The sequence below is a fragment of the Acomys russatus genome, chromosome 5, assembly GCF_903995435.1.
Source record: "Acomys russatus chromosome 5, mAcoRus1.1, whole genome shotgun sequence".
Lineage (NCBI taxonomy): Eukaryota > Metazoa > Chordata > Mammalia > Rodentia > Muridae > Acomys > Acomys russatus.
Genome location: NC_067141.1, coordinates 65,657,375 through 65,685,227, shown reverse-complemented (window position 1 = coordinate 65,685,227; position 27,853 = coordinate 65,657,375). Strand labels below are relative to the sequence as shown.

General features: G+C 45.7%; 1 protein-coding gene across 2 annotated transcripts; it reads right to left on the bottom strand.

The window, feature by feature from the left end:
- Positions 1–307: 307 nt before the first annotated feature.
- As3mt (arsenite methyltransferase) lies at positions 308–27,853 on the bottom strand. 2 transcript variants are annotated; one of them, XM_051146718.1, is made up of 10 exons: positions 27,634–27,853; positions 27,289–27,416; positions 26,499–26,649; positions 25,727–25,863; positions 23,375–23,444; positions 20,550–20,631; positions 16,418–16,549; positions 15,984–16,126; positions 12,655–12,789; positions 308–542 (listed from the first exon to the last, which is right to left on the bottom strand). In XM_051146718.1, the coding sequence occupies exons 1-10, from the start codon at positions 27,673–27,675 to the stop codon at positions 435–437; spliced, it is 1,128 nt and encodes a 375-aa protein (XP_051002675.1). In that variant the 5' UTR covers positions 27,676–27,853; the 3' UTR covers positions 308–434. The 2 variants fall into 2 exon arrangements, with proteins under 2 accessions (XP_051002675.1, XP_051002676.1); XM_051146719.1 differs by lacking the exon at positions 12,655–12,789.

The following is a 27,853-nucleotide window of genomic DNA, read 5'->3' as shown; positions in this document are numbered from 1 at the left end:
TGTCTGTATCTCTTAGCACTTCTTTCTTCAAAAACACCAGTGAAGACAGATTACAGCTACTGTGGCATCAATCATCAGGGTGAACTGAAATTAGATTTATTTTTCATTTCTTCATTCAATTACAGAAAGAAAGAAAAGGCTTGAAGACAGTTCTCCCACCATCCTTCAATTTTGATGCCTTTGGCCCCATGAAGTAAACCTTAAGCTTCCAAGTTCTATTTCTGACCACTAGGTGGCACCAGAACTCTGAAAACAGGTGATTTGCTGTGGAACCTTAATACCCTCTAAAAATCACTCTCATTGTTAGCAATGACCTAGAGTGAGGTGCCTTTGCCATCTTCCCATAGTCTGTGGGGCAGGCCAGGCTACGAACCGTGTGTGAACCATTCTTCAGCCACCCTCTCGGCCCGGTGGGCTGCCTGCTGCCTGGAGATCTAGCAGCTTTTCTTTTTGCCACAGCAGCCTCCGGCGCCATGAGGTGCATGGCGGTGATTCATCTTCTCAGACTCTTCTGCAAGCTTGAATGGATCTCTGATTATAACCTGTCAAAAGGCAAACCAGAATGAAAGGACGACAGGAGTTTGAAGCACTCAGACACTGATATTTCTGTTTGATTGGGGCTGATTTGCCACAGAGGGAGCTGAAACGTCACATACAGTAGTCCCATCCGGTTTCAGATGACTTTTTTTTTTTTCTCTTTTGAGTCAAGGTTTCTCTGTGTAACAGCCCTGGCTGTCCTGAACTCTCTTTGTAGACCAGGCTGGCCTCAAACCCAGAGATCCACTTGCCTCTGCTGGGATTAGAGTCGTGCGTCACCATGCCCAGCTGTCAGATGATTTGTTTTGTTTTGCTTTGTTTTTTCTCAAGACAGGGTTCTTTGTAAAGCCTTGGCTGTCCAGGACTCCCTTTTAGACCAGGCTGGCCTTGAGCTCACAGCAATCTGCCTGCCTCTGCCTCCCGAGTGCTGGGATTAAAGGCGTGCGCCACTACACCTGGCTCGGTCACTTGACCTTTTTAAGATACGCCTCTTGGCACCTATTCTACCCGCATCCCCAGCAAGGTGGAGGTGGAGGCAGGAGGATCTGGACCTTAGGGTCATCCTTGATTACATTAGTGACTTAGAGGCCAGCCTGGGCTACAAACTAAGGAACAAATGATGGCCCTTCCCTCCGGAGGCTCTAATTAGATTATTATTCCTCCCAGAGTAACCTTTATCGAAAGACTGCTCAAGGTAGGGGGGGACTTATTTTTGTTTGGTTTTGGTTTTGACACAGGCTGGCCTACAACTCACTGTGCCACTTAGAAAGTGCTGACTTTACACATATACGCTACCACCCCCAATTCTCGGAGTGGTGGGGTTGATCCCAGGGCTCTGTGTGTGCAGGCAAGAATTTCAGGCCCAAAGTGGCTTTTAGAGACAGTCTTACACTGTAGCCCAGGTGAGACTGGAACTCTTGGTGATCCTCCTGCCTCAGCCTCCTAAGTGCTGAAGTTACCATACGTGGCTTAAAAAGAGTTTCTGCTGGGACGGGAGAGTTGATTGCACCCAGTTGATTTTGTTCTGTGAGATTTTCAGGAGCATGTGCCTTTTACCTTTGGAACAAAAATTCTGAAATGCTAAAACTTCCCTTCCTATGCCTTACTCTCCGGAAATATATATATATAAGACAGGAATGTTAAATTGGAGATACAGTACAATTGTGGATGTCCAGATTAGAGCCGGCCCTCAACAGTGGCCCTGACCTCAGGGCACAGAGTGCACTGCTCTCAGGAGAAACAGCTGTCCAGCAGTCTTTATTTTTCCTCCTTTTACCTCCAAAGGAGTTTCTCCTCCTCCTCCTTTTGTTTTGTTTTTGTTTTTTTAGACAGGATTTCTCTTGTAGTCCTGGCTGTCCTAGACTCACTTTGTAGACCAGGCTGTCCTTGAACTCACAGAGATCCACCTGCCTCTGCCTCCCAAGTGCTGAGATTAATTTTCTTTAAACATTTATTTATTTATTTATTAAGCATACAGTGTTCTGCCTGCATGTACACCTGCAGGCCAGAAGAGGGCATCAGATCACATTATAGATGGTTGTGAGCCACCATCTGGTTGCTGGGAATTGAACTCGGGACCTAGGAAAGAGCAGACAGTGCTCTTAACCTCTGAGCCATCTCTCCAGGCCATGAGTTGCTTCTTACAGTGGCACCAAAGAGAGAAAATACAGGGCATGAATATGTCACCTTAAGAGTGATAAACTAGAGCCAGGCATGGTGGCACATGCCTTTAATCCCAGCACTAGGGAAGCAGAGGCAGGTGGATTTCTGTGAGTTCCAGGCCAGCCTGGTCTACAAAGAGAGTTCCAGGGCAGCCAAGGTTACACACAGAAACCCTCTCTCATAAAACCAAAAAAAAAGGGGGGGGGTGTAATAAACTACTAAGTTTACATCCTGCTAATTACTGATGGACATTCCAACAGGAGCGTTCAACGCCGTTACATTCCAGAGACTGGTAGTCTCACTGGAATGGTGGCCATGCCCTCGCCTGCCCTCGGTTCTCACCTTTCCTTTTCGTTAAAGATGTATTTGTTTTTATTTTACATGTATGGGTGTTTCCCTTGAATGAATGTCTGTGTGACATGGGTGTGCAGTGCCTGTGGGGACGAGAAGAGGAGCCGACTCCCTCAGCACTGGAGTTGCAGAGGCTGTCAGTGGTCATGTGGTGCTGGGAAGCGAACCTGGGTCCTCTGCAAGAAAAACAAGTGTTCTTAACCACTGAGCCCTCTATCCAGCCCATTTCCACCTTTCTAATGTCAAAAAGTCACTCTAGAGCTGGTGTTTGTGTCAAGCAGACAGAAAGCTCTGTTTGAGGATGCTGCTGATGTGGCTAGGCTCTCATGACCATCGCATGTCTTTCTCTTTGGAGCATCGGTGGCACGTGGTAAGCAGACTTAGCCACTCTTACCTTTGACTCTTAAAAATGATCACCAGAGCATGGCTCAGCGGGACTCATTGCACAAGCGTGAGATATCGGCATCTATAGAAAAGGCCAAACATGGTTGCACATGCCCCTAAGTCCAGCACAGGGGAGGGTGGAGACAGGAGGGTCCCTGGAGCTCACTGGTCATCCCTTGCTGAAACAGTGAGCTGCAAGTGCGGTGCATGGCCCTGTCTAAAAAGAAAAGAAGAAGAAGAAGAAGAAGAAGAAGAAGGAGGAGGAGAGGAAGGAGGAGGAGGAGGAGGAGGAGGAGGAGGAGGAGGAGGAGGAGGAGGAGGAGGAGGAGGAGGAGGAGAAGAAGAAGACAGAGAAGAAGAAGAAGAAGAAAGAAGAAGAAGAAGAAAAAGGAAGAAGAAGAAGAAGAAGAAGAAGAAGAAGAAGAAGAAGAAGAAGAAGAAGAAGAAGAAGAAGAAGAAGAAGAAAAGGGTGGAGAGTGATGGAGGCAAGCACCAAATGGAAGTTGAGGGCATCTGAGCCAGCATCCCTTTGCTTAAAGTGCCTACTCTAGAAGCCGGTTCTAATGCACCTTCCGGCCGTGCAGCCTTGAATGAGGCCATTCATCTCCCTGCACCCCAGCTTCTTTGTCTGTAGGCTGAGTATCAAAAGTAGGCTGAGTATCAAAAGTCACTGTGAGGACTACCTGGAGCCTTGAGCACATGACCGCCCCATCAAACTCAGTGCCTCCGAATTAGGCCACTTGCCGCTCATGTGATCACCACCACTACTGTTGATTGGCTGCCGCAAGGTGACCCTGCACAAATCCTGCCTGCATCATTTCAGATGCTGCCGCATTTTAACTATGTAACTCATTGATGACTGATTGATATGATTTGATACAGGGTCTTCTACAGTCCAGGCTGGCCGCAGATATGGTTCTGAGAATAGCCTTGGGCCGCTGATCCCCCTGCTTCCACCTCCCACCCCAGGCCCATGCCATCATACCCAACAATAATGTAATAGAGAAACATTCTTGTCAGGATTAAAAAGAAGACAGGAAGCGGGGCATGGTGGTGCATACCCGTAATCCCTGCACTCGGGAGGCAGAGGCAAGTGGATTGCTGTGAGTTCAAGGCCAGCCTGGTCTACAAAGTGAGTCCAGGACAACCAAGGCTACACAGAGAAACCCTGTCTTGAAAAACCAAGAAAAAAAGAAAAAGAAAGAGAAGACAGAGGGCAGGGGCATAGCTCAATGGGAGTGTGCTTATCTCGTGTGCACAACAACGTGAGTTCAATCCTCAGGAATGAAAAGAAGAAGAAAGAAAAAGGGAAACAGAGAGGAAGAGGAAAGAGAGAAGGAGGAAGGGGGAGGACAAATACACACAATTGCTGGCATTCTCTGTACACCAGGGTTTATCATCAAATTCTTCATAAGATTGATAAAGGTCCCCTCCTCCTCCAGAGCGTGAGGCTGTGTCTCTAGGTCACGCAGCTGTTTCGTCCTGGTGCCCAGCTGGCTGCAAACAAAGCTCTAAGAACCATGACTTGAAAGAGATAGTGTGTCTCTACCTCTTTCTCAGCCTTGAACCTTACTTCGAAAGGGGGAAACCAAGTGTAAGGCCCTAGCTTATGGCTAGGCAGGCTGGAGGCAAAGCGGGGGGATAAGAAATAGTTTCAAGAAGTTATCGTGTAGTGAGAGGCAGATGCAGAACACCTGGGAAGAGAGGCTTGCGAGAGAAACTAAAGCTGCTGGTGGAGCTGGGGACTCTTTGCCTGTGAGCCTTGCCTTTTCTGACTTTACAGGAGTCAGTAGTCCAGCAGAAGGGCAAGGCATGTGTCAAGCTGGAGGGCCATCCACTCCCTTAACTCTGTGCTGCTGTGTAAATCCATGGATCCTGCAGACACTGCCACAGAGTCTGAAAAGTGAGAGCCTGGGACATGGAGGGTGTGGCCTTTCCCTGGTGAGAAATAAAGCTGAGAAAAAGAACAGCGCCAATTCAGCTGGCCCTCAGGCAGCACCTGCACAGTGCCAACCACAACCAAAGAAATAACTGTACTGCAGATTGGATCGTCGTGGGCATGAGGAGACATGACCCAATGGGGGAACCTGATAGGACAAAAAGCACTTTGTGAAAAGCACAGAGGAAGCCCAGAAGACTGCAGGAACTGAGCAGCAACAAACCACTTACACCCAGTAGCTCAGGGACCAATGAAGACATTGTGTTTGGTTGGTTTTTGAGACAGGCTTTCTCTGTGTAACAGCCTGGACTCACTCTGTAGACCAGGCTGGCTTTGAACTCACAGAGATCTGCTTGCCTCTGCCTGCCGAGTGCTAGGACTAAAGGCGTGAACCACCATGCCCAGCTTCAGTGAAGACATTTTTACAGGCGGAATAGAAAACAAGTTGCCAAAAATACTCCTTGAGAACTGTGCAGTCCTTTTTTTTCTTTTCTTTTCTTTCTCCCCCCCCCCCCCCTGTTTTTCAAGACAGGGTTTCTCTGTGTAGCCTTGGCTGTCCTGGACTCGCTTTGTAGATCAGGCTGGCCTCGAACTCACAGAGATTCACCTGTCTCTGCCTTCCCAGTGCTAGGATTAGAGTGGTCCTTTTTATCCCCCTCCTCAGTTGACAGGATGGCTTTGATACAGGTCAGGCTATTGCCAACTTGGGACAAGACTAAAGATGGCCTGGATGGGTGTGATTTTTCACCAAGTCTGGTGGGGGAAAAGGACAAATCAGAGTGAGAGAGATAAGAAATGGAGGCCAGGTTAAGATAATATAAGAGGACATGACTTGCTTTGTGGCAGGCTGCTCTCCTATGGAAAAGACAGACACACAAGCTGCTGGAGTCTTGTGAGGCTTCGAGAAAGATCTTAAGCCTGAACATGAGGAAGAACATTTCCCAGGAAGGCATTAATGGCAAAACAAGATGGATCCACCAACTCCTAGGTGTGGGGCTGGAGATGGCTTGCAAGCAAGGGGTATAGGATGTCCTGGGCCTCACAGGGAGCTGACTGAGACAAAGAAAAGAACTTTGAAAGTACACACATTCCAAGGCAATTCAGAATGCTCGCTAGGGTTTGGAACAGTGACTGAAATTTACAGGGCAACGCCATGAGAGAAGCAGTGTTGTGGTACTGAGCTCCGGGAGGCTGCCTGGTCCTGGAGGGTACCAAAGGATGCTACTTTATTAGGAAAGACATGTGGACTCCTGTGGGGGGTGGGGTGGGATTTGGAACCAAGATTCAGGTAGCCAAGGTGGTAATGAGAAGGGAAGAAAAAATGAAACCCTGTTCGCCCTTCTGCCCCTAGAGGCATAGAAGTACGAAACAGAACTGACATAAGAAGCAGGGCAGAGCCGTTGGCGGTGGCGCACGCCTTTAATCCCAGCACTCGGGAGGCAGAGGCAGGTGGATCACTGTGAGTTCAAGGCCAGCCTGGTCTACAAGAGCATGTCCAGGACAGTCAGGGCTGTTTCACTGAGAGAGCCTGTCTCGAAAAACCTTAAAAAGAAGGAGGAGGAGGAAGAGGAGGAGGAGGAGGGCAGGCTGGGACTTCACTGCCTGCCCATAGAACCTCCAAGAAGACACACAAAACTTGAAGAATGGATGTGGATTATAGGGAGCTAAATAAGGTAAGGCCTAGTGTCTTTGCTGAGGTGCCTGCATTGCCTGGGGGTTAGATAAAAAGGCACACCGTACCTCAGCAATCCTGTGACTAGATTCACAAGAGATCTACTTTGCCTTCACTTGGTTCTTTCTCAGGAATACCTGCCCAGTCTCTACCTGTCCCAGCACAGTGGCCTAGGGCCCCATTCCAAGCTGATATGATGTAGTCTCATTCTGGTACTCATAGCCTGGGAAAAGAGGAAGGTTATAGCTTCTTTTAGGACACAGTAGGATAAAGGTACTATCAACTCCAGCAAGATCCAAGGCCCCAGGCCACCCATGAGGCTCTTGGGTTGGCCAGATCAGATAAGACCCAGTTGTTTCTAAGCAGAGTATGAGTTAAAATACAAACCCCCCAAATGGCGCACAACATATTACATACGCAAGGATAGCCGAGGTGCATTCTGGGCACCTCTCTTCCAGGTTTGCCAAAGCTAGATGTTACCAGTACAGCAGATGGCATGAGCTGGGCTCTCTGGCAAGAAGAGGAAATACCATGTTCTAAGTTCTTGAGGAGGCTGAAACCGGATTGACCTCTTTAGACATCAATTTCACACCATGCACATGTACGTAAGTGGAGAGCCAATGGAGTCCTCACTGGTCACTGTGAAAACTAGCCTACCAGGAAGTCATAGAGGGCAGACCCCTCGACCCCTCTAGGCAGTGGAAGGTACAAGCACAGGGCCCAGTTACTTATGGAGCTGTCTCACCACCTCAGGGTATAGGACAGGATGGAAAATGTGGGGTATGCAGTTAGGCCATCAGGAAAGCCAAGCGTCCACACTGTAGCACAACCAGCCACAGACACCATCTGGCTCTCAGACAGGAGAAAACCGGGGAGGCCGATGGACAAAATCCTGGGTGGTACGCTAGTTAGCACGTGAGGCTAGTCAAGTGCCCTGGTTCCCCAGGCAGCGTGCGGGGGACACACACTGTGGATGTCACAGTGGGAAGTGAAACAAACGCCTAGTGGCCTCACCAAGTCTTTCCTCTGAGGGATATTGTCAAGGGCTTGTGCCGGACTGACAGGACCCGGAGTGCTGGCTTCCCAGGACATGCTGTTAGGGGTAATACTCAACCACATCATGGCACCTTCGTCTGCCACAGAACCCTCAGGCAGCAGGCTTGATGGAGAGAGAAAGAGCAGCTTATTAAAATGACCCATTCAGAGCCTGCAGCTCACCTTGGCTGCCTGGGCTGAAGTCCCTGGACAACATGAACAATTTGGAATACCTCTCACTGCCATTTCTGATCCTAATGAGTGCTTGGGGTTCTAAGTCCTGTCCTAAAGACCATCCACGCCCAAGTTCTGCATATAGACTCCTGGCCATCAGTGCTCTTGCCAGACCACGCTGATATTTCACTCACTGCAGACACTGAATCCAAGTATTCACAGCTGGAGTCCAGCACCTGGCAAAGTGGAGTCAGGAGAACGAGTAGACTGGACTACATGGCAAGCCTCCGTCTCGAAATAAATAATAAATAAATGCAGAGCTGGGGACAGTGTGGTTGCGCTTGTGCCCCCTAGTGGACTAGCTGCAGTGTGAGCCGTCTCCAGCTCTTCCAACTTGGTATATATTAATCCCATTAGACTGTGAACTTGTAGCTACTGTTTATTAGAAATTTGTATTTAAGTTTCCATTCATCACTGTGGTCTTTCGTCCGGTTTTGGCTACTTTGGGGCGGGGAGCTGCAGGGGGTGTCCTGGAAGCAGGAGCGGGGCTATTAGCAAACCTAAATGGATGCTAGCCAGTTTCTTATCCTTTCTGTAGGAGACATGCTAGGTTGTGTATTTTATTCTGGCAACTTGAGCAGGAAAGGTTGATTGTTTTTGTCTGCATAAGCGCCCTGTCTCTTCTCACACAGCACTTCTGTGGCTGTGGACTTTGCTCAGAGCACACTGCCAGCACAGTGCTTAGATCTCTCGCAGAATCAGGGTGCACTGTGGCAGAGGAAGGCACAGGAGATAGAAAGAGCCAGAAGGAATTTTGTGTCAAGATTGGTTTTGGAAAAAAGACCCATTCCCAGTGCGTCCTCTCGCAATCTAGCCCCCCCCCCCCCCCGCATCTCTCTCTGTCTTTCTCCCCCTCATCTGTCTCTCTCTTAAAAAAAAAAAAGATTGGTCCTGGGATGATGGGGCAGAACACTCTTTTAATCCCAGCACTGGGGGTGGGGGCCGGAGGGGGGCAATGGGAGGGCGTGGGATGGTGCAGAGGCAGGCAGATCTCTGTGAGTTCAAGGACAGCTTAGTCTATATAGTGTGGCCCAGAACAGTTTTGAGCTAGATGGTGAAGACCCTGTCTCAAAAACAATAAAAAAGCCAGGCATGGTGGAGCACACTTTTAATCTCAGCACTCAGGAGGCAGAGGCAGGTAGATCTTTGTAAGTTCAAGACCAGCCTGGTCTACAAAGCAAGTCCAGGACTGTCAAGGCTACACAGGAAAACCCTTTCTCAAAAAACCAAAAAAAAAAAAAAAAAAAAAAAAAAAAAAAACTCCAAAAAAAAAAAAAAAAAAAACCAGGAAGGAAAAAAAAAAACCACAAAGAGACTGATATTGTTATAACTGCAGCCTGCTATCTTCAGTTATAACTACCATGGTTGTTATCCCAAAATATACCTAAGCAGCAGCATCTGCTGCTGTCTAACAGATGATAATGGACAAGAGCCATTGGAGCAATATGGAGAGTAGCACCCCAGAGCCAGCACGGGGAACACAGCAGCTGCACAGATAGGTTCCCACGAGGAGCAGATACATCCCAGCCAGAATAAAGTCACTTATGTCCCAATCCTCATACGTGTTCCTCTTCCGACCAGTACTGCCTAGGACCACACTTCTATCAGGAAGTCCATCAGTAAACTGTACTGTGTACAGACCTGAGTCTGCCTGCCCCTCCCTTAGCATGTCGCATTAGTCCTCAGACACTGGGACTGGGTGGTCTCCTGGCAGGTCTCTAATGACCTTGACTCTCTTAAAGCCTGTGAAGGGGAAATGCCACAAGGCTTACTTGTCTACTGATGTTAAGTGTACCAACTACAATAAAGTAAAAACAGGGAAAATCTTTGAAGAGAGATAATTTCGGAGACCAGAGTAAAGGACACATGGGAGAAAACTAATAGTATTGTTAAGAGGGTGGCAGTGGTGGCCCACACTTTTAGTCTCAGCATTCAGGAAGCACAGGCAGGCAGGTCTCTGAGTTCAAGGCCAGCCTGGTCTTCAAAGCTAGTTTCAGGACAGCCAGGGCTACCCAAAGAAACCCTGATCACGAGCATGTGCCCCCATGCCCACTGGTGTGCACAGCTTTAGTCTGGAAAACTCCCATGACGATGAGCAGCCAAGCTAACTGCTGGCTGCACTGCAGTTACATCGGTGCAGACTTACAGGAGTTACTGCTCAGAGTGGGACAGGAGAGACCGATGTCAACGCTTTTACAGCCTGCATTCTTGCTAGCTTAACACCTACAAAATGTTAATGGCTTGTTTGCTGGAGTTACCTCCCTAGGCCAGATGACCCTGGAAGAGACAAGGACGATAAAGGAATAAACTGACTAGACTTGGACCAGATGTTCAGAGAACAAGGGAAGAGGGTAAGAGATGATAAGGACAGAGGCACTGACATCATAGGTCTCAGGGACAAGGCTGGCCACCTGACAAAGGCAGCAAGAACGCACTTGCCTTTATTCTTCCTGCTCTGCTAAAGCCTGCTGGCTGTAGATAAGGGAAGGCAGGCCATGGCCTCCTCAGATCATCTGCTTTCTGCATCAGCACAGCTTAGAGATTCCATTCTGTCCTTCCTCTTGGCATGTGTGGTGACCGGCAACAGGACTGCTGTGCTCTGGTGACAGCGCTAGGGAGGACAAAGTTGGACAGCTATTGTGGAAGACAGGCTGCTGGTTCTTTACAAACTAGGAATACGGCCAGACATGGTGGCATGTTCCTTTTCATCTCAGTACTCTAGAGGCAGGGACCAGTGGCTCTCTGTAAATTCATGGCCAACCTCATATACACACTGAGTTGCAGGCTGACCAAGGCCACACAGTGAGACCCTGTCTCAAAAACAAACAACACCAAAAGCCATCAGAAGTTAGAAATGGTAGGGGGGAAAAAATCCACTCTCGGGTATAGATGCAAAGGCAGAAAATCAATGAAGTATCTGCAAATTCATGTTCCTAATAGCACTGCTTATAATCTCCAAGAAGCAGGATAACTTCTTACGTCAAGCAAAGGACAGATAAACCAATGTGTTCTAGGCCTTACTCCAAGAGAGTGTGACAGTGGAGCATGGCCCAGGGAAGAAGCTTGTGGAACTCAGGAGAAAAGTCAGACACAAAAGGCCACGTGGAATGGGAGTTCGGTCATATGGAATGTCAAAAGAGGCGGAACCATCCAGTCGAAACCATCAGCCACTGCTAAGGGCCAGTGGGAGGAGGAGCTCGGAAATGGCTACTGAATGAGTAAGAGGCCTTGAAAGTTCTGGAAATGAATAATCTTTCCGCCCTTCGCCCCACCTTTGGTTTTTGAAGACAGAGTTTCTCCATGTAGCCTTGGCTGTCCTAGACTCACTTTGTAGATCAGGCTGGCCTCGAACTCATAGTGATCTGCCTACAGAGTGCTGGGATTAAAGGCATGCGCCACCATGCCCAGCCTGCAATAAATAGTCTTGATGGTTATACAACCTTGTGAGTGAAGTAAATAACATGGAATCATACATTTCTAAACACTTAGGATGGGGAACTGACAAAATGGCTCAGCATGTAGAGGTGCTTGCTGTCAAAGCTGATGTCCTGTGTTTAATCCCCAAACACCATATGATGGAAGGAGAGAACTCCCACAAGCTGCCTTCTAACCTCTGCATATATGCTGTGACACACACTGAAACACCATCTCTCTCACACACACACACACACACACACACACACACACACACACACACACACACCAGACTCATAATAAATAAATAAATGCTAAAAACCCTTTTTTAGTGCCAGAGAGAAGGCTCAGTGCTGGCTGTTCTTCCAGAGGACACAGGTTTGATTCCCAGCACCCACATGGCACCTCACAACTCTTTGTAATGCCAGTTCTAGAGGATTAGATGTCCTCTTCTGGCCTCTGCAGGCACCAGGCACAAATGTGGTACAGACATATGTGTAGACAAAATACCCATAGGTATAAAACAATAATTTTAAAAATCTTTTTAAATTTTTAAATGGTCAAATTGGTAAGAATTAGAGCAATTTTAGCTTAGCTTTGGCAATTACCAAAAGGAACTACAGCTGGTTTATAAAGTTCACCTAGGGTTCAAATTTGTTTTGTTTTTGAAACAAGGTCTTGTTTTATTGCCCAAGGTCTTGAACTCCTGGATTCAGGTACAGCTCCCCTTCATACTTAGTCACTAGCATTGTGGGTATGTGGTACTGAGTCCAGCACTTAAGGTGTTGTTGTGGTAACTCTTTACTGTTTTGTATCTAAACCCTTTTGAAAACTTGATCAAAGTGACTGTTTCCCAAGAAATTATATATATAAACACAATTGTAGCCAGGTGGTGGTGGCTCTGTGAGTTCTCTGTGAGTTCAAGGCCAGCCTGGTCTACTAAGCAAGTCCAGTATAGTCAAGGCTACACAGAGAAACCCTGTCTCAAAAAAAAAAACAAAACAAAAACCCCACAATTGTACAGGGCTTATAGATACCTTTAGTTAACTCACAGATATCCTAAAAACTCAAAGGTTTTTGACCTGTTGCTAGAATTAAAGGGAAAAAAACTTAAGGGCTTAAGAGATGACTTGGTGGTTAAGAGCACGGGTTGCTCTTCCAGAAGATTAAGGTTTGATTCTGAAACTCAAGTTCCAGGGAATTCTGGCTTCTGTGGGCACAACACACAGTACATAGATACCCATACACATAAAACAAAAATAAATCTTTAAGTAAAAAGAATGTGTAAAGCAAAATCAAATCATTGTATATTCTAGAAATTGGCTATGATGGCCAACTGCAAAGAACACTGTTGTTTTAGTGAATCTGTAGTTTGTCCTTATTTTAAGGGACCTGTTTGAAGTAGGGAACTGAAAGTCAAACAAACCTTTGCTTCTAATTCAGAACACTCCTGGGGAGCAGGCAGTGGGGCGCCAATGGGTGTGAAGAGAAAATCTTGAGCAAAACGTGAGTTCTTCAAGATAGCTGCTGTCTCTTCATCCACTTCGACAGCTTCACCTTCCTAAAGGGCAGCACAAAATGAAGACCAAAAAGATGCCATTTTGGTCCTTTTGTTCTTTTGGGGAGACGGGGGGGGGGGGGGGGGGGGACAGAGGTGGCCAGGTTTTCACAGGCTAGCGTCCTTACCTCCTGAGCCATCTTGCCAGCCCAGCACTTCAATCTTATTAGAAAGAAAATATCCTGACCCTGGTGGTGGCTCACACCTGTAATCTCAGCACTCAGGGACTCAGAGGCAAACGGATCAGGTCTCTGTGAGTTCAAAGCCAGCCTAGTCTACAGATTGAGTCTAGGACAGCCAAAGTTACACCAAGAAACCCTGTCTCAGGCTGGGTGTGGTGGTGAGCGCCAAAAATCCCAGCACTTAGAAGGCTGTGAGTTCACCAACCTGGTCTACTAAGTGAGTCCAGGACAGTGAAGGCTACACAGAGAAACCCTGTCTCGAAACAAACAAACAAACAAACAAACAAATAAGAGAGAGAGACAGAGACAGAGACAGAGAGACAGAGAGAGAAAAACCTTGTCTCAAATGAAAAGAAGGAAGGGAGAGAGGGAGGGAGGGAAAGGAAATAGCCAGAAGCTTACTAATGAGTGGTGTAGTTCAGGGGTAAAACACCATCTCTGGTCTTCAGATCCTCTACTAATTTCATGTGTATTTGCAGATGTCAATTGACCAGTGTCAGGATCAGTTTTTCTTAGGGCACAGTGCTAAAAGAGGCATTCACTGCCTCAGTGTTTAATACATTTTCAGAGATAGCTAGAGCAGTGGCTCTCAACCTGTGGGTCGTGAGCCATCTGAGGGTCATTATCAGATATTTATATTACAATTCGTAACGGCAAAATTGAAGTTCCCAGGTAACAAAGGGTGATCCATTTATGGTTGATGGGACACCACAACATTAGGAACTGTATTAAAGGGTCTCAGCATTACGAAGGTTGAGAACCACGGATATAAAGCAATGCCTAATATTCAGTAAGTATTTTCTTTTGTTTTTCTTATTTTTTAAATGTTTTTTTTCAAAAAAAAAATACCTTTGTATGTGTGCATGCCACATGTGTAGCATGCGCATGCATAGGCAGAGGGCAGAAGGAAGGACCATCACCCGTCCTCTGCCTATTCCTTTGAGACAGTTTCCCCCTGAACACGGTGTTCACATTTTCTCAATCTACCTGGAAGCTATCAAGCCCCAACAATCCTCTGGTCTCTGCCCTGCCTTGGGGCCGTGACAATCCGACAATCTACGTAAACAGAACACGAGGCTTGTCTGGCTTGTCTCATCTGCTGAACTCGTCTGGTCCTCCTGGTTGTTCAGCAAGCACTGAGCCATCTCTCTGGCCCCCTTCTTAAATTCATTTTAAAGACAAAAATCTATCGATGTATCCCAAGCTGATCTGGAATTCACCTTGCAGCCCAGGCTGGCCTTGAACCTGCAGTTCAGCCCTAGCCTCACATATGCTCAGATTGCTAGCATTTCACTAAGAGTTCACTTTTTTTTTTCCCCTTGGACAGTGTTTCCTGTCACCTAGGTTAGCCTCAAAATTGCTACCTTGAGCTTCTAATCCTCCTGCCTCTACTTTCCAAGGCTGATGACAGGCATGTGCCACCATGCTTATTTTTATGCAGTGTTGTGTGGCAAGCACTCTATCAACTGAGGTACAGTCTCAGCCTCAGATTTTACTAAAAAACAAAACAAAAAGTCCACAGTGAAAACCTTGTGCCTAACTGCCCTGTACTTATAACACACAAACACACACAGAGACACACACACAGACACAGACACACACACAGAGACAAGGCACACACACACACACACACACACACACCACCTCCTGTGGTGGACTCTGGTCCTGCTCTGGCTGGGTCCTGCCTTGTAGGATGCCAGTCATCCACTTGTTTATTCTGAGCTGTTTCTTGTAAGGATCTAATTTGTTAACTATCTGTTTTGTTTCTTACCAGCGTGTTTGTTCGCTTTGAAAGCGTTTAGGTTCCTGACCTTTCTGGGGGTTTTTGTTTGTTTTACATCCCTGTTTGTTTTCAGTGGTTTTGTTTAATAATTTACTGGGAGTCTTTTGTCCCCTAACACTCTTTCCATACTAATCTAAGATGAAGGGAACTGTATGAAAAAACAAATTACTTGGTATTCCAACTAGTTAATGCCAGCATGTTAATTAAATGCAAGATCCAACAGAACTGGAGTTACAGGTAGCTGTAAGACGCTGCATGAGGCTGGAAACCAAACTTAGGGCCTCTGCAACAGCTACAAACGCTCTTAACCACTGACCCATCTCTCCAAACCTTCTAAATAAACCTCTAACTCGGTCTCTTTTTCACACTAACTAGAAGTCCTAGGTAATACAATTTTCTGTTTGTTTTCTGAGAGCTTCTTTGACCTAACCTCCAACTCATGGAAGTCCTCCTGTCTCTGCCTCTGCTTCCCTAGAACTAGAATTAAAAGCATGTGCTACACCCAGGTCAGTAAAAAAAAAAACAAAAACAAAAACCAAACAAACAAACAAAAAAAACTTTCTCAAATCATAAATAGAAGTCTGCTTTAACTGGCATTTAAACTATCTTTTTAAAAAAAGAAATAATAAAATTGGCAATTTAGAAGCCTTATAAGACCTTATAATTTATAAAACATTAAAAAAAAAAACCCTTAGCCGGGCGTGGTGGCGCACGCCTTTAATCCCAGCACTCGGGAGGCAGAGGCAGGCGGATCGCTGTGAGTTCAAGGCCAGCCTGGTCTACAAAGTGAGTCCAGGACAGCCAAGGCTACACAGAGAAACCCTGTCTCGGGGGGAAAAAAAAAAAAGGAAATCTCTAAATCAGAGTGTGAGGATTAAGGACCTCAACATAGATAATGGAGAATGATCAGTAAAGACACTCAGTATCAACCTCTGGCCTCCACACATATGTGCACACCTGTACACATATGCACACACATAACACATACACATAAACACATGCAAGTAATAATATAAAAGAAGAAGCTGAGCTGGGCAGCGGTGGTGCATGCCTCTAATCCCAGCACTGTCATTGTATATAGTCTTGCTGACTGAGATGTTATGTCACATGACCGTATATGTATATATGTAAACACACGTGTGTACATGCTAGCAAGAGTTCTACCATTGAGACATACTGCCGTCACAGTGGATAGGGTATTTTTTTGTTTTGGTTTGGTTTTGGTTTTTTACCTTGAATGTAAAATTTGCATCGAAGATTAGTTCTTTTTCATGCCCTGTGATTCCTCCATTGTAAACAACTCTGCACCTTTGAGCTGGTTCTGTCTTAAGGAGTTTGAAGAGGCGAAATGTGGCAGACACAAAGCGACAGTCACCTGAAAGCAGACACACGTGGCTCACTTCCTGCACCCAGCAGCATCCAAGTCAAGGATGGAGCGTACTGTAGAGATGACTTTCTTCACTGTATACCACCAATTTTCTTTCTGGACACTTCCATCTATTTACTGGCTGGTTTCAAATTACTTTACTAAACCTCACTCTGGAGGGAGGGGCGGAAATTGTTCAGGGGACACATGGATGCTTGCAGATGATGCTGTCTCCCGTGAGGGAATCACTAAACTGAAGCCACCCATATTGCCGTCACAGACTCTGCGGTTCTTTCTTACCAATGACGCGTTCTAGTTCCTCGTTCTGAACTGTAATGATATTGGCAGCGACCAAACGTGGAGAGCAAAACCCAAGTTTTAGGGCAATGATGGCAAGATCCTTCCAGTACAAAGCACCACCCAAGCATTCACCTTAGAAGAAGAATCACAGAGCAATCAATGTACGAAGCAATCGATGTATCGATGTCCTTCATAAATCAACTGAGGAGATATATAGCCTGTTTTGGGCTTTTTGGTTTGGTTTGGTTGGGTTGGGTTTTTTTTGAGACAGGGTTTCTCTGTGTAGCCCTGGCTGTCCTGGAACTCACTCTGAGGACCAGGCTGGCTTCAAACTCAAGAGCTCCACCTGCCTCTGCCTCCCAAGTGCTGGAATTAAAGGCGTGCGCCACCACTGCCCCGCTTAGCCTGTACAATTAACCAGGACACAGTATAAACATGTAGGGTCTAACTGGCCATGGTGGTGCCCACCTATCATCTCAGCATGTGGAGGATAAAGGCCAGAGGATGAGGAGTTCAAGGTCATCCTGGGTGAGTATGAGATCCTTCCTCAATAAAACAAAACTACAAGAGCTGGGGGTGTAGCTTAGCAGATGGAGTGCTTACTGAGCATGCTCAAAATCCTAGATTTGATCCCCAGGACCACATCAAACCAGGTGGGGTGGTATATTCCCACAACTCCAGCACATTGGGAGATACAATGAGGAGTTCAGGGGCAGCCTGGGGTACATGATACCTTGTCTCAAACAAGTAATAGAAATAGTGATGATAATGAATTTAAAACAAAAACACGGGGCCTAAAAACAGTAAGTTTACCTGCAAGTATACACAAGGCCTAGAGAGTAATAGTTAAATCCAGGATTTGTAAATCAGGTGGTGGCAGTCACCTTTAATCCCAGCAATTGGGTGGCAGAGGCAAAAGGACCACTGAGTTTGAGGCCAGCCTGGTCTATAGAGCCAGTTTCAAGACAGCCAAGGCTACACAGAGAAACCCTGCCTTGAAAAAAAAATTCCCCCTTCCACCCCACCCCAAAAGAACCCAGTAGAATTTGTTAGTTAGCATTTCTCTAGAACCGTTTCCAGGCATTCACAATGCTTGTGTGAGTTAGGTCATATTTGAAAGGTGCTGCTACTGAGAATAAAATGGCATTAAAATTGCCTCTTAGCTCCCTAATGATCTATTACTAGAACAATACTACTCATGTTCACAAGGCATTATACAGGGTTTTTTTTTTTCATGTGCAAACATGTTCATACAAGTTTTATGTTCAAAGTGAGTCCAGGACAAGCCAGGCGGTGATGGCGCATGCCTTTAATCCCAGCACTCAGGAGGCAGAGGCAGGAGGATCTCTGGGAGTTCAAGGCTAGCCTGGTCTACAACATTAGTCCAGGACAGCTAAGGCTACACAGAGAGACCCTCTCTCAAAAAAAAAAAAACCAAAAAACAAAAAACAAACAAAAAAAGTGAGTCTAGAACAGAGAAACCCTGTCTCAAAGTCCACCCCTTACCTTACCTCCCCAAAAAGTGTTTTGTTTTTGAGAAAGGATTCCTCTGTGTGCGGCCCTGGCTGTCTGGACCAGGTTGTTAGGTGGATAACTTGGAGACAAACTAAATAGTTCCCTGTGACCAAACACTTCAGGCTGAACAGCACAGTTGTACCATACTGTATTTTATACATGTTACACTGGGGCTGGAGAAATGGTTCTGAGGTTAAGAGCACTGGCTGTTCTTCTGGAGGTCCCAGGTTTGATTCCCAGCATCCCACATAGTAACTCACAGTTGTCGATAACTGTGGTTCTAGAGGACTGGATACCTTCATATGGCCTTCACAGGCACCAGGCACGCACGCACAAGGTACATAGTGCTACATGCAAGCAAAATAGTCATATACACAAAATAAAATTTTAAAACAATGTTTGGACTTAGGAAATACATTTTTTAAAATTTGTTTTGTTTTAATTATTTTATTCATTTATTATCTTGCTTTCTGGAGACAGGCTCTCACTATGAAACCCTGGCTAGCCTGGAACTTTCTATGTCAGTGGCTCTCAACCTTTCTAATGCTGTGACCTTTTAATATAGCTCCTCATGTTGTGGTGACCCCCCAACAATAAATAATTTTTGTTGCTACTTCATAACTGTACATTTGTTACTGCTATGAACTGTAATGTAATGTGTTTTCTGATGGTCTTAGGGAACTCCTGTGAAAGGATCATTCAACTCCCAAAGGGTTTGAGAACCACTGTTCCATGTAGACCAAGCCTTGAACTCAGGGAGATCAGCCAGCCTCTGCCTCTCAAGTGCTAAAATTAGAGGTGTATGCCACAATACCTGACTTATTTATTTATTTTTTATTTATTATGCTTTTATAGGTTTGTTCATTTTCAGTGTGTATGAGACAACACAGGCCACAGTGCACATGTGGAAGCTAGGTGACAACTTTCAGGTGTTGCTTCTCTCATTCTACGATGGGAATTCTGAGGATCAAACTCAGGTTGTCAGACTTGGCAGCAAGCACCTTTATCCACTGAGCCATCTGATCTTTCCTACTTTAAAAAAAAATATGTGTGTGTGTGTGTGTGTGTGTGTGTGTGTGTATGCATATATATAATATAATATATATAATAGTTTTTATATATGCACATACATACATACACACACACACATATTCTTGGCTGAGGCACACATATCATAGTGCATTAGTGGAGATCACAGGTCAACTTTATGAAGTCTGTTCTCTCCGCTTACTTTTTTGTTGTTGTTCTTTTTCGAGACAGGGTTTCTCTGTGTAGCCTTGACTGTCCTAGACCAGGCTGGCCTCGAACTCACAGGGATCCACCTGCCTCTGCCTCCCAAGTGCTGGGATTAAAGGATGCACCACCACACCTGGCTTGCAGCCAGCTCTCTTAACTGCTGTCTCCAGCCCTGTTTTGTTTTGGTTTTTTGTTTTGTTTTGTTTTGTTTTCTTTCCTTGTCTTTGGTTTTGGTTTTGGTTTTTTGAGAAAGGGTTTTTCTGTGAAGCCCTGGCTGTTCTGGACTTGCTTTATAGACCAGGCTGGCCTTGAACTCACAGAGCTCCACCTGCCTCTGTCACTGAGCGTGGTGGCACATGCCTTTAATCTCAGCACTCAGGAGGCAGAGGCAGGTGGATCTCTGTGAGTTCGAGGACAGCCAGGTGTACAGAGTGAGTCCAGGACAGCCAAGGCTACACATGGAAACCTTGTTTCAAAAAACCAAAACAAACAAAAAAACCCACCTGCCTCTGTCTCCCCAGTGCTGGGATCAAAGGCATACGCCACTGCACCCAGTGTATTTTCTTGCCTTTAACATACCCATTTATATTATTATATAATAAGAAAACTTAACACAATTTATTTAAAAATAAGATCTGGTTTTTTTGAGACTGTCTCATTGTGTGGCCCACGCCGACCTTGAATGAGCTTTCAATCTCCTGCTTCCATCTCCAAAGAGCTGAGGTAACCGGCATGTGCCACCACTCCCAGCTTATTGAAAAAAGTTTTAGGTTACAGTCAGACTGATCATGAACATGCGCTTATTTCCTCAACTTCTAGAGACCCTTAAATAAGAATAAAGGAATAAACCTCTACCTCATTTATTCTTCAAAATAATTTTTAGTGTGTTTTATTATTTTCATTTTACAGTTTAAAAAAACAATAACAGATTAATTAAATTGCCTAAGACCATATCACTGTTTTACAAATTTATTTATAGATGGGGGCATGTACCACAGTGCGCATGTGCATTGGGAGGGCATGTGCCCCAGTGCGCATGTGAAGTGAGGGGAAGGGCCATGTACCACAGTGCGCATGTGCAGTGAGGGGAAGGGACATGTACAACAGTGCGCATGTGCAGGCTAGAGACTGGTTTTTGGAATCTGCTCTTCCACTTTTACTTGAGTTCCAGGGACCAAGCTCGGGTTGCCAGCCTGGAACCACGAAAGCCTTTCCCCACTGAGCCACCTCATCCACCCTCATATTGCTTTTGAGTGTCAGAAAAGGACTGGGCCCTCCTGGCCTTACACCATTCGCTGTCCCATCCAGTGGTCTCATCCTGACTCGATGGAGCTCTACACTAGTCAATAATAGTTTATATGAATAAAACAAGTACACATACCCCATAAAATTTTGTGTGACTTGATGTCTTCTGTCACTTCAAGGCTAGCATAGACGTCACTGAAATAGAGCTCCCCGCCATGCTGAAACAGAACAGTGCATGTCTGAGCAAGGTTAAAGATTACATTGGTCCCAGATAATAACAATAAATTGATGAGTGCAGGAGATCAGTTTCAAAATGCCAGTATTTGAGCTCACACTGACCAAGCTGACCTTCGGACAAATAGCAGCTGCCTCCCTTGCTAAAATCAACCCTGGGAACTTTATGCTCCAGGGTCCTATCTAACATAAAACTCTTTTCTAAGATTCAGTAAGAAGGGCATCAACAGAAAGTGGAGAAGCAGGACAGGACATGGAGAGGGGGGCTGTCAACTGAGAACGCTGTTTGAGCCTGTGGAACAGTAGAAGTGAGGGCTGCAGCGATAGACTGCTGGGTAAGGTGCTTGCTGTGTAAGTACCCACTGAGCTCCAGTCTCCAGCATCCACAGAAGGCAGGCAACCCCAGCTCTGATGGGGCAGAGAGGCAAGTCCCGGAAGCTCATCAGACACAATCCTACCCAATTGGTGAGTGCTAGGTTCAGTGAGAGACCATATCTCAAAAAAATAAAGTTGAGAGCTACTGAGGGTGCCACCTGACACCTGATCTCACCTTCCTGTCTCCATGTACACACACACACACACACACACACACACACACACACACACACACACACACACACACACCATGATGAAGCCCATAAGCAGGAACTGGACCGGAAAGACGGCTCAGAGATTAAGAGCACTTGCTCTTCTTGTAGACTCAACAATGATGTCGAGCTGTGGTTCTCAACCTTCCTCTTTAATACAATTCCTCATGTTGAGGTGACCCCCGACCAGAAGAGCATTTTGATGTTACTTCATAACAATAATTTTGCTACTGTTACGAATCATAATATCAATATCTGATATGCAGGATATGTGGCCATGAAGGGGTCATGGAGAACTGCTGATGTAGAGGACCCAAGCTCAGTCTCCAGCACGCACACCAAGGCTCACAGCAATCTGTAAGGTCAGTTCTGATCTCTTCGGGTACCAGACACACACGTGGTGCACATGTATGTGCATAGGCAAAATATGCATACAAAACATCCATATAAAATAGAATAAATAAATCTTTTTTAAAAAAAGTTTTTAAATAAGCAAGAACGCAGGAGTGAGTATCTCTCCTTATAACACATGCAGATTGCCTAAATTTTTAGTGAGTCCAAACAGAATACAGCTCTAGGCATCTAGACAACTAACAGAAGACATTCATAGAATGAATAGTCTTGTCCCTTGAAAATTTATAGTAATAAGGCCAAGCTGCTCCACTCAGGAGGCAGAGGCAGGTGGATTTCGAAGCCAGCCTGGTCTACAAAGTAAGTTCCAGGACAGCCAGGGCTACGCAGCAAAACCCTGTCTCAAGGAAAAAAGAAAAAGAAAAAGAAAAGAAAGAGAGCTACTGTGAGGTATACTGATATTATTACACATTGAAAATTTTCTATATCCTTAACATCTAATCAAAGAAATCATCAGGAATTTAAGGTGTTATTTAGCTAATTTCAAAAGCTTGGAAATTTATATCCTACAATAATGTTAACTTCTATTAGTTGATCCCAGTATAGGTCATGAGCTGGTCTACAAAATAGCATCCTAGCAATGACCTGAGATCATTCCTACACAGATACTTTTAATTTTGATTTTAATATGTTACATGCCCAGGTGTCTGCCTGAGTCTATGTCTGTGGCAGGTACCATCAGAACCCCAAGAATTGGAATTACAGATGGTTGTAAGCCACCATGAGGGTGCTAGGAATTGAACCTGAGTCCTCTGGGAGAGCAGCCAGTATTTTTAACGACTGAGTCCTTTCTCTAGCCCCTTATAGATATGTCTATGTGAGCTATATAACAGCCCCACAGGCGCAAAATCCCACGATTTTCCTTTTACAGTGCTAGGAATAGAGCCTTATATGTGATAGTCACACGTCTACCACATGAACTACACCTTCAGCCCTACAAATCCCAGAATGCTTTGCTTTCTAGCACACAAAGACAAATCCCTTCACCCACCGGAAGGCCGTGAAGGTCCTGGAAGTTTCCCCTTTAAAGGAGCATTCATATAAAAATTCCATCTTAGATTTTCCCAAGATAAGATCTGCATCAGAAATAGAATTGATGAGAAACAGGGTCTGTTTCAGAAAACGGAAATTCATAGAACCCTATCAGAGTGGGTCGTCAACTTTGTATCATCTGAGACTCACAGTCAACCAGGGGGCACAGCAAAGAAGAACAATATTTTAATTTTTTGGTTTTTGTTTTGTTTTGTTTTCTGAGACAGGGTCTCTCTGTGTAGCCTTGGCTGTCCTGGACTCACTTTGTAGACCAGGCTGGCCTTGAACTCTCAGAGATCTGCCTGCCTCTGCCTCCCAAGTGCTGGGATTAAAGGTGTGAGAAGGACAATATTTTAACAGTGGGCAGTCTGCATGCTGAGAGGAGAACAATCTCACCCCGCCCCACCCCACCCTGCCCCACCTCGTCCTGCCCCACCCCATCCCACCCCACCCCGCCTTTTGAGCACTTTGTTGTGTTTTTTGAAATAGCATCTCATATGGTTAAGGTCAGATTTGAACTCTCTGCAGGACGAAGGCTTTGAACTCCTGATCCTCCACCAAGACCAACTTGGCTCCCTTTTATTTTGGTGACTAAATCAGGAATTTGAATTCTTGAGTTCCAATAGAGAACATGACCCCATTAGCCGTCCCTGGTGTTTAAAGATCATTCATCCATTCATCTCCCTCCTCCCCTTACCTTTAGCACTTGATACACCTCCCGAAGCACTTCCTGTTTATCAGGAACAAGGTTGATAACACAGTTGGATCTAAATAATAATAATAATAATAATAATAATAATAATAATAATAATAATAATAATAATAATAAAAAATAATAAAGCAGATGTTGAAGGATTCAAATCCTTTAAGTCCAAAAAGTGCCTACAGGTGGCCATCCAGGCTACCTGATTCTTCCTGGTGACCCTCTCTTCCTCACATTCATCTCTTCTCCCAGATAAGGGAGACAGGCAAATTGTTTAGGTAAGCAGCCAGTGAGTGCAGATGTACGAGAATGACTAGGAAGCATGGGTCTTATTTTTGTCCTGATGTTCAGCAGGCAACAAAACAAAACCTGGACTCAGATGCCTATACCACAAGCGCTCAAGGCACACATGCACAGACGAAGCTCCTCAAAGGAGCTTTCCCAGGACTTTCATTTGGGGCTCAGTGGTAAAATGCTTCTCTAGGGCTCAATGCTCACCATCAAAAGAAAAAAGCACAGCCTAAGCCTGTCACTTGGGCATGATTTAACAATGACGCAGGAAAAACGAGAAACACAGAATACCATAATTTGCACTCGGGAGGCAGAGGCAAGCAGATCCCTGTGAGTTGGAGGCCAGCCTGGTCTACAAAGCGAGTCTAGGATAGCCAAGGCTACACAGAGAAACCCTGTCTTGAAAAACCAAAAAAGAAAAAAATAAAGAAAAGAAAAAAGGAAAACGCAGTCATTGCTAAATGTGGTGGTGCATGCCTTTAATAAGGAAGCAGAGGTAAGCAGAGCTCTGTGCATTCAAGGTCAGCCTACAGGGCAAGTTCCAGGCCAGCCACAACTACATAGTGAGACCCTGTCTCAAAACAAACAAACAAAATGAATGGAAAAGAATACCACATATATGGTGGTAGTCTTGTAAAATCACAATAAAGCCTATCGCTGCCTGGTAGCACTACAGCCAAAGCAACTCGGTAAACAAGTGTTTATGATAAAACTGGAGTCAACACCACACTGGCTGCCAGTCATAGAAAAGTGCAGCACCTACGAACAGTGGGATTACTGGCCTTTGTTTACTAAGCTTGCTTTTCTTTCTTTCTTTCTTTCTTTCTTTCTTTCTTTCTTTCTTTCTTTCTTTCTTTCTTCTTGAGACAGAGTTTCTCTGTGTCACCCTGGCTGTCCTGGACACACTTTGTAGACCAGGTTGGTCTTGAACTCACAGCAATCTGACTGTCACTGCCTCCTGAGTGTTGGGATTAAAGGTGTGCACCACCATGATTGGCCTAAGCTTTCATCATTGTTTTATGGTGAACTCCTGCTCAAAGAAAAAGCACTGTAAAACAGTCGGCTAGAGAAGGCAGTGGTGGTGCACGCCTTTAAATCCAGTACCTGGGAGGCAGAGAGGCAGGCAAATCTCTGTGAGTTCAAGTCCAGCCTGATCTAGATCCTGAGTTCCAGGACAGCCAGGGCTGCACAAAGAAACTCTTGTCTCGAAAAACAAAACAAAACTACTAATAATAACAACAACAAGAATAAGCAGTCTGCTAGGTTCTTTCAACAGCAGCCTCACACATCTTGAATGGCTACCGCAACTCTGGCTATCATCACCTCTTGTGTCTGAATTATCTGATGTTCTGTTTATCAGACCCAAGTAGCAATTGGCTAGCTATCTGGTGTACATCACCGAGCCTCAGTGTGCAGTGGGCTCTAGCATCAAAGTCTGGGTAAGTACCCAAGTAGGAAACCCTCCAATACAAATTTCTTAAAACGGGTCCCTGTAGTTTCTTTCTTTCTTTTTCTTTTCTTTTTTTTTTTTTTTTTTTTTTTAGATTTTTCAAGTCAGGGTTTCTCTGTGTAGTCCTGGCTGTCCTGAACTCACTCTGTAGACCAGGCTGGACTTGAACTCACAGAGATCTGCCTGCCTCTGCTCCCAAGTGCTAGGATTAAAGGCATGCCTGGCTGATCCCTGTAGTTTCAAGACCCACAACTACAGATAAGAGGAGTATAGGTTTGGGGAACATGCTGGCATACTTGTGGGCATATGTGTTCACACTGCAACATGATATTGTCGTCTACTGAACTCACACCAAGAAATGAGCAATTGAGTGACATTAAAAAAAAAACCTCATAATATTTTAAATTTATGCTTTTGTGTTGAGAGACTAGACACGCCTGGTGATGCTGTCAATGGGCCTCAGGAGCTCATTAGCGTTCCCTTCCTTTATGAAGACCTTGCTTAGTTTAATTCCCTACATGAAAGTCAACTCATCAAAAAGTGGTAGCATTTGGGTGTTCAACATCAAACAGGCTTTCCTCAGAACGGAAAGGCTGCAGCCCTACATGACAATATCATAGCTCTCCTTCTGGATCCCAGCCTCTGCCAACTTCTCGATGCAGCCGTGAAGAAAAGTCACATTGGGTTCCTGGAAACCGAATTTTTCCATGTGGTACTCAAGATAATTTTTAGCCACGTCTACCTAGAGAAAGAAAAAAATACAGATTAGGCAATCAACATTTTTCAAAAATCATTTTTCTTCCCCAAAACTTTCCTATAGCTAAAGCCATAGGTACTCCTCATCCTGCATTATTTTGGACAGATATGCAAGATTCCTGAGACTTATACGATACGCAGCAGCCTGGGACAGATCTCATCCAATGACAGATCTTTCTGGACAGAAAAACAAAGGAGGAAAGGAGAAGTACCACAGGGTCATCACAAGCTCCTCTGTCAGGCTAAACCTCTGACTGAGTTCTCCGGGACAGTCGCTGATTGAAACGCATTCAACTTGCGGGTCACTGGAGGCAGAAATCAAAGCTAAAAAAAAAAAACCCAGTCTTCTTCTTTTTTTTTTTTTTAAAGATTTATTTATTTGGCATATAGTGTTCTGGCCTGCACACCGGAAGATCTCATAGATGGTTATGCGCCATCGAGTGGTTGCTAGGAATTGAACTCATGACCTTTGGAAGAGCGGGCAGCGCTCTTAACCTCTGAGCCATCTCTCCAGCCCCCTCAGACTTCTTAAATTACCATGAAGAGAAGCGAGGAAGTGGTTTTAGACCTCAAAGAGTAGCCTGGAGCAGCCTTTCCTTCTCCTCCAAATCATTGCCTTACCTGGACCTTAGTTATATCTATTCCAGTGACATGTCCCTTCTCACCAACCAGGTGGCTAAGCACATAGCAGTCTCTGCCGCTTCCACTACCGAGATCCAAAATCCGGCAGTTTTCCAGCCGCTCAGGCACAACCAGACCACAGCCATAATACCTGAGGCATGGAAAACACATGATTTAAAAGCAGAGGTTAAGCCGGGCGTGGTGGCGCACACCTTAATCCCAGCACTTGGGAGGCAAGAGGCAGGAGGATCTCTGTGAGTTTGAGGGCAGCCTGGTCTACAAAGTGAGTCCAGGACAGCCAGGGCAACACACAGAGACCCTGTCTCAAAAAAAGAAAGAAAGGAAGGAAGGAAGAAAGAAAAAAAAAGTGGTGCACACCTTTAATCCCAGCACTTGGGAGGCAGAGGCAGGTGGATCTCCATGAGTTCGAGGACAGCCTGGATTACAGAGCGAGTTCCAGGACAGCCTGGATTACAGAGCGAGTTCCAGGACAGCCACAGCTGTTACATGGAGAAACTGTGTCTCAAAAAGCCTGTAGAAGAAAGAGAAGAAAAGGAAAAAGAAAAAGACGAAGAAGAAGAAGAAGAAGACGCAGAAGAAGAAGAAGAAAAACAAGACGACGACATACAGATGAGGGGTCTTCAGTGGAGTGAGCAGCTCAGTGCTGAACTTTGAGGGTGTCACATAGATACTGCAAGCAGGATGGTCAACTGTGATGGCTGAACTCCCTAGTGACCAGTATGTGAAAACTGTAGTCTGGGGCTTCAAGGGGACAGCACACACATTCTACCTTGAAGTAACATCTTCGTGGACATTCTGCAGAATTTCCCGGATGTACTTGGGGACCAGCTTGGCTGGGGTAACACAGGCATTAGTCTGGAGGTCTGCAGATGTCTTCAGTACATTTCCGTAGTAGTTCTGACTCAGCAGACACAGAAGAGAAAAGGACTGGAGTTGGTGCCTGCTGAGAGGGCTCCACTGCATTCCTAATTACAGCTTAATTACAGTCCACTGGCCTTTGCTCTCTACCCTCATTTTCTGGCCTGCCCGGCCTGGTGTGGCCTGGCCTCCCCGCTAGTATGCTCAAGTTGCTCGGGGCAACGCTTTTACAGACCCAGCGATCTAGGACCCTCACCTGAACCTCCCTGTGGATCTCAGCGTCTCGAGGAGCGGCCATTGGCAAAAAGGAGAACGCGGTCTAAACGGGACGCCCGCACTGAGAGCGACCGGGCTGCGGCCAACACGGAGGGATAGCGGCGCACAGGGCGGAGTGGAAGGGAACCCAGGCCTCCGGCGAGGCACCGGCAGTCTGCCCAGAGACGCTGTGGATCTGTGAGAAGGCAGAGGTCGGGGGG

Bases quoted from the DNA above. Each gene is read 5' to 3' on its own strand.
- As3mt (XM_051146718.1), bottom strand. From the start codon at position 27,675: ATGGCCGCTCCTCGAGACGCTGAGATCCACAGGGAGGTTCAG. The intron at 25,864-26,498 runs GTAAGGCAATGA...TTCTTTCTCTAG, and splicing joins TAGATATAACTAAGGTCCAG to GTAGACGTGGCTAAAAATTA. The intron at 23,445-25,726 runs GTAGGGCTGCAG...ATTATTATTTAG, and splicing joins GAGAGCTATGATATTGTCAT to ATCCAACTGTGTTATCAACC.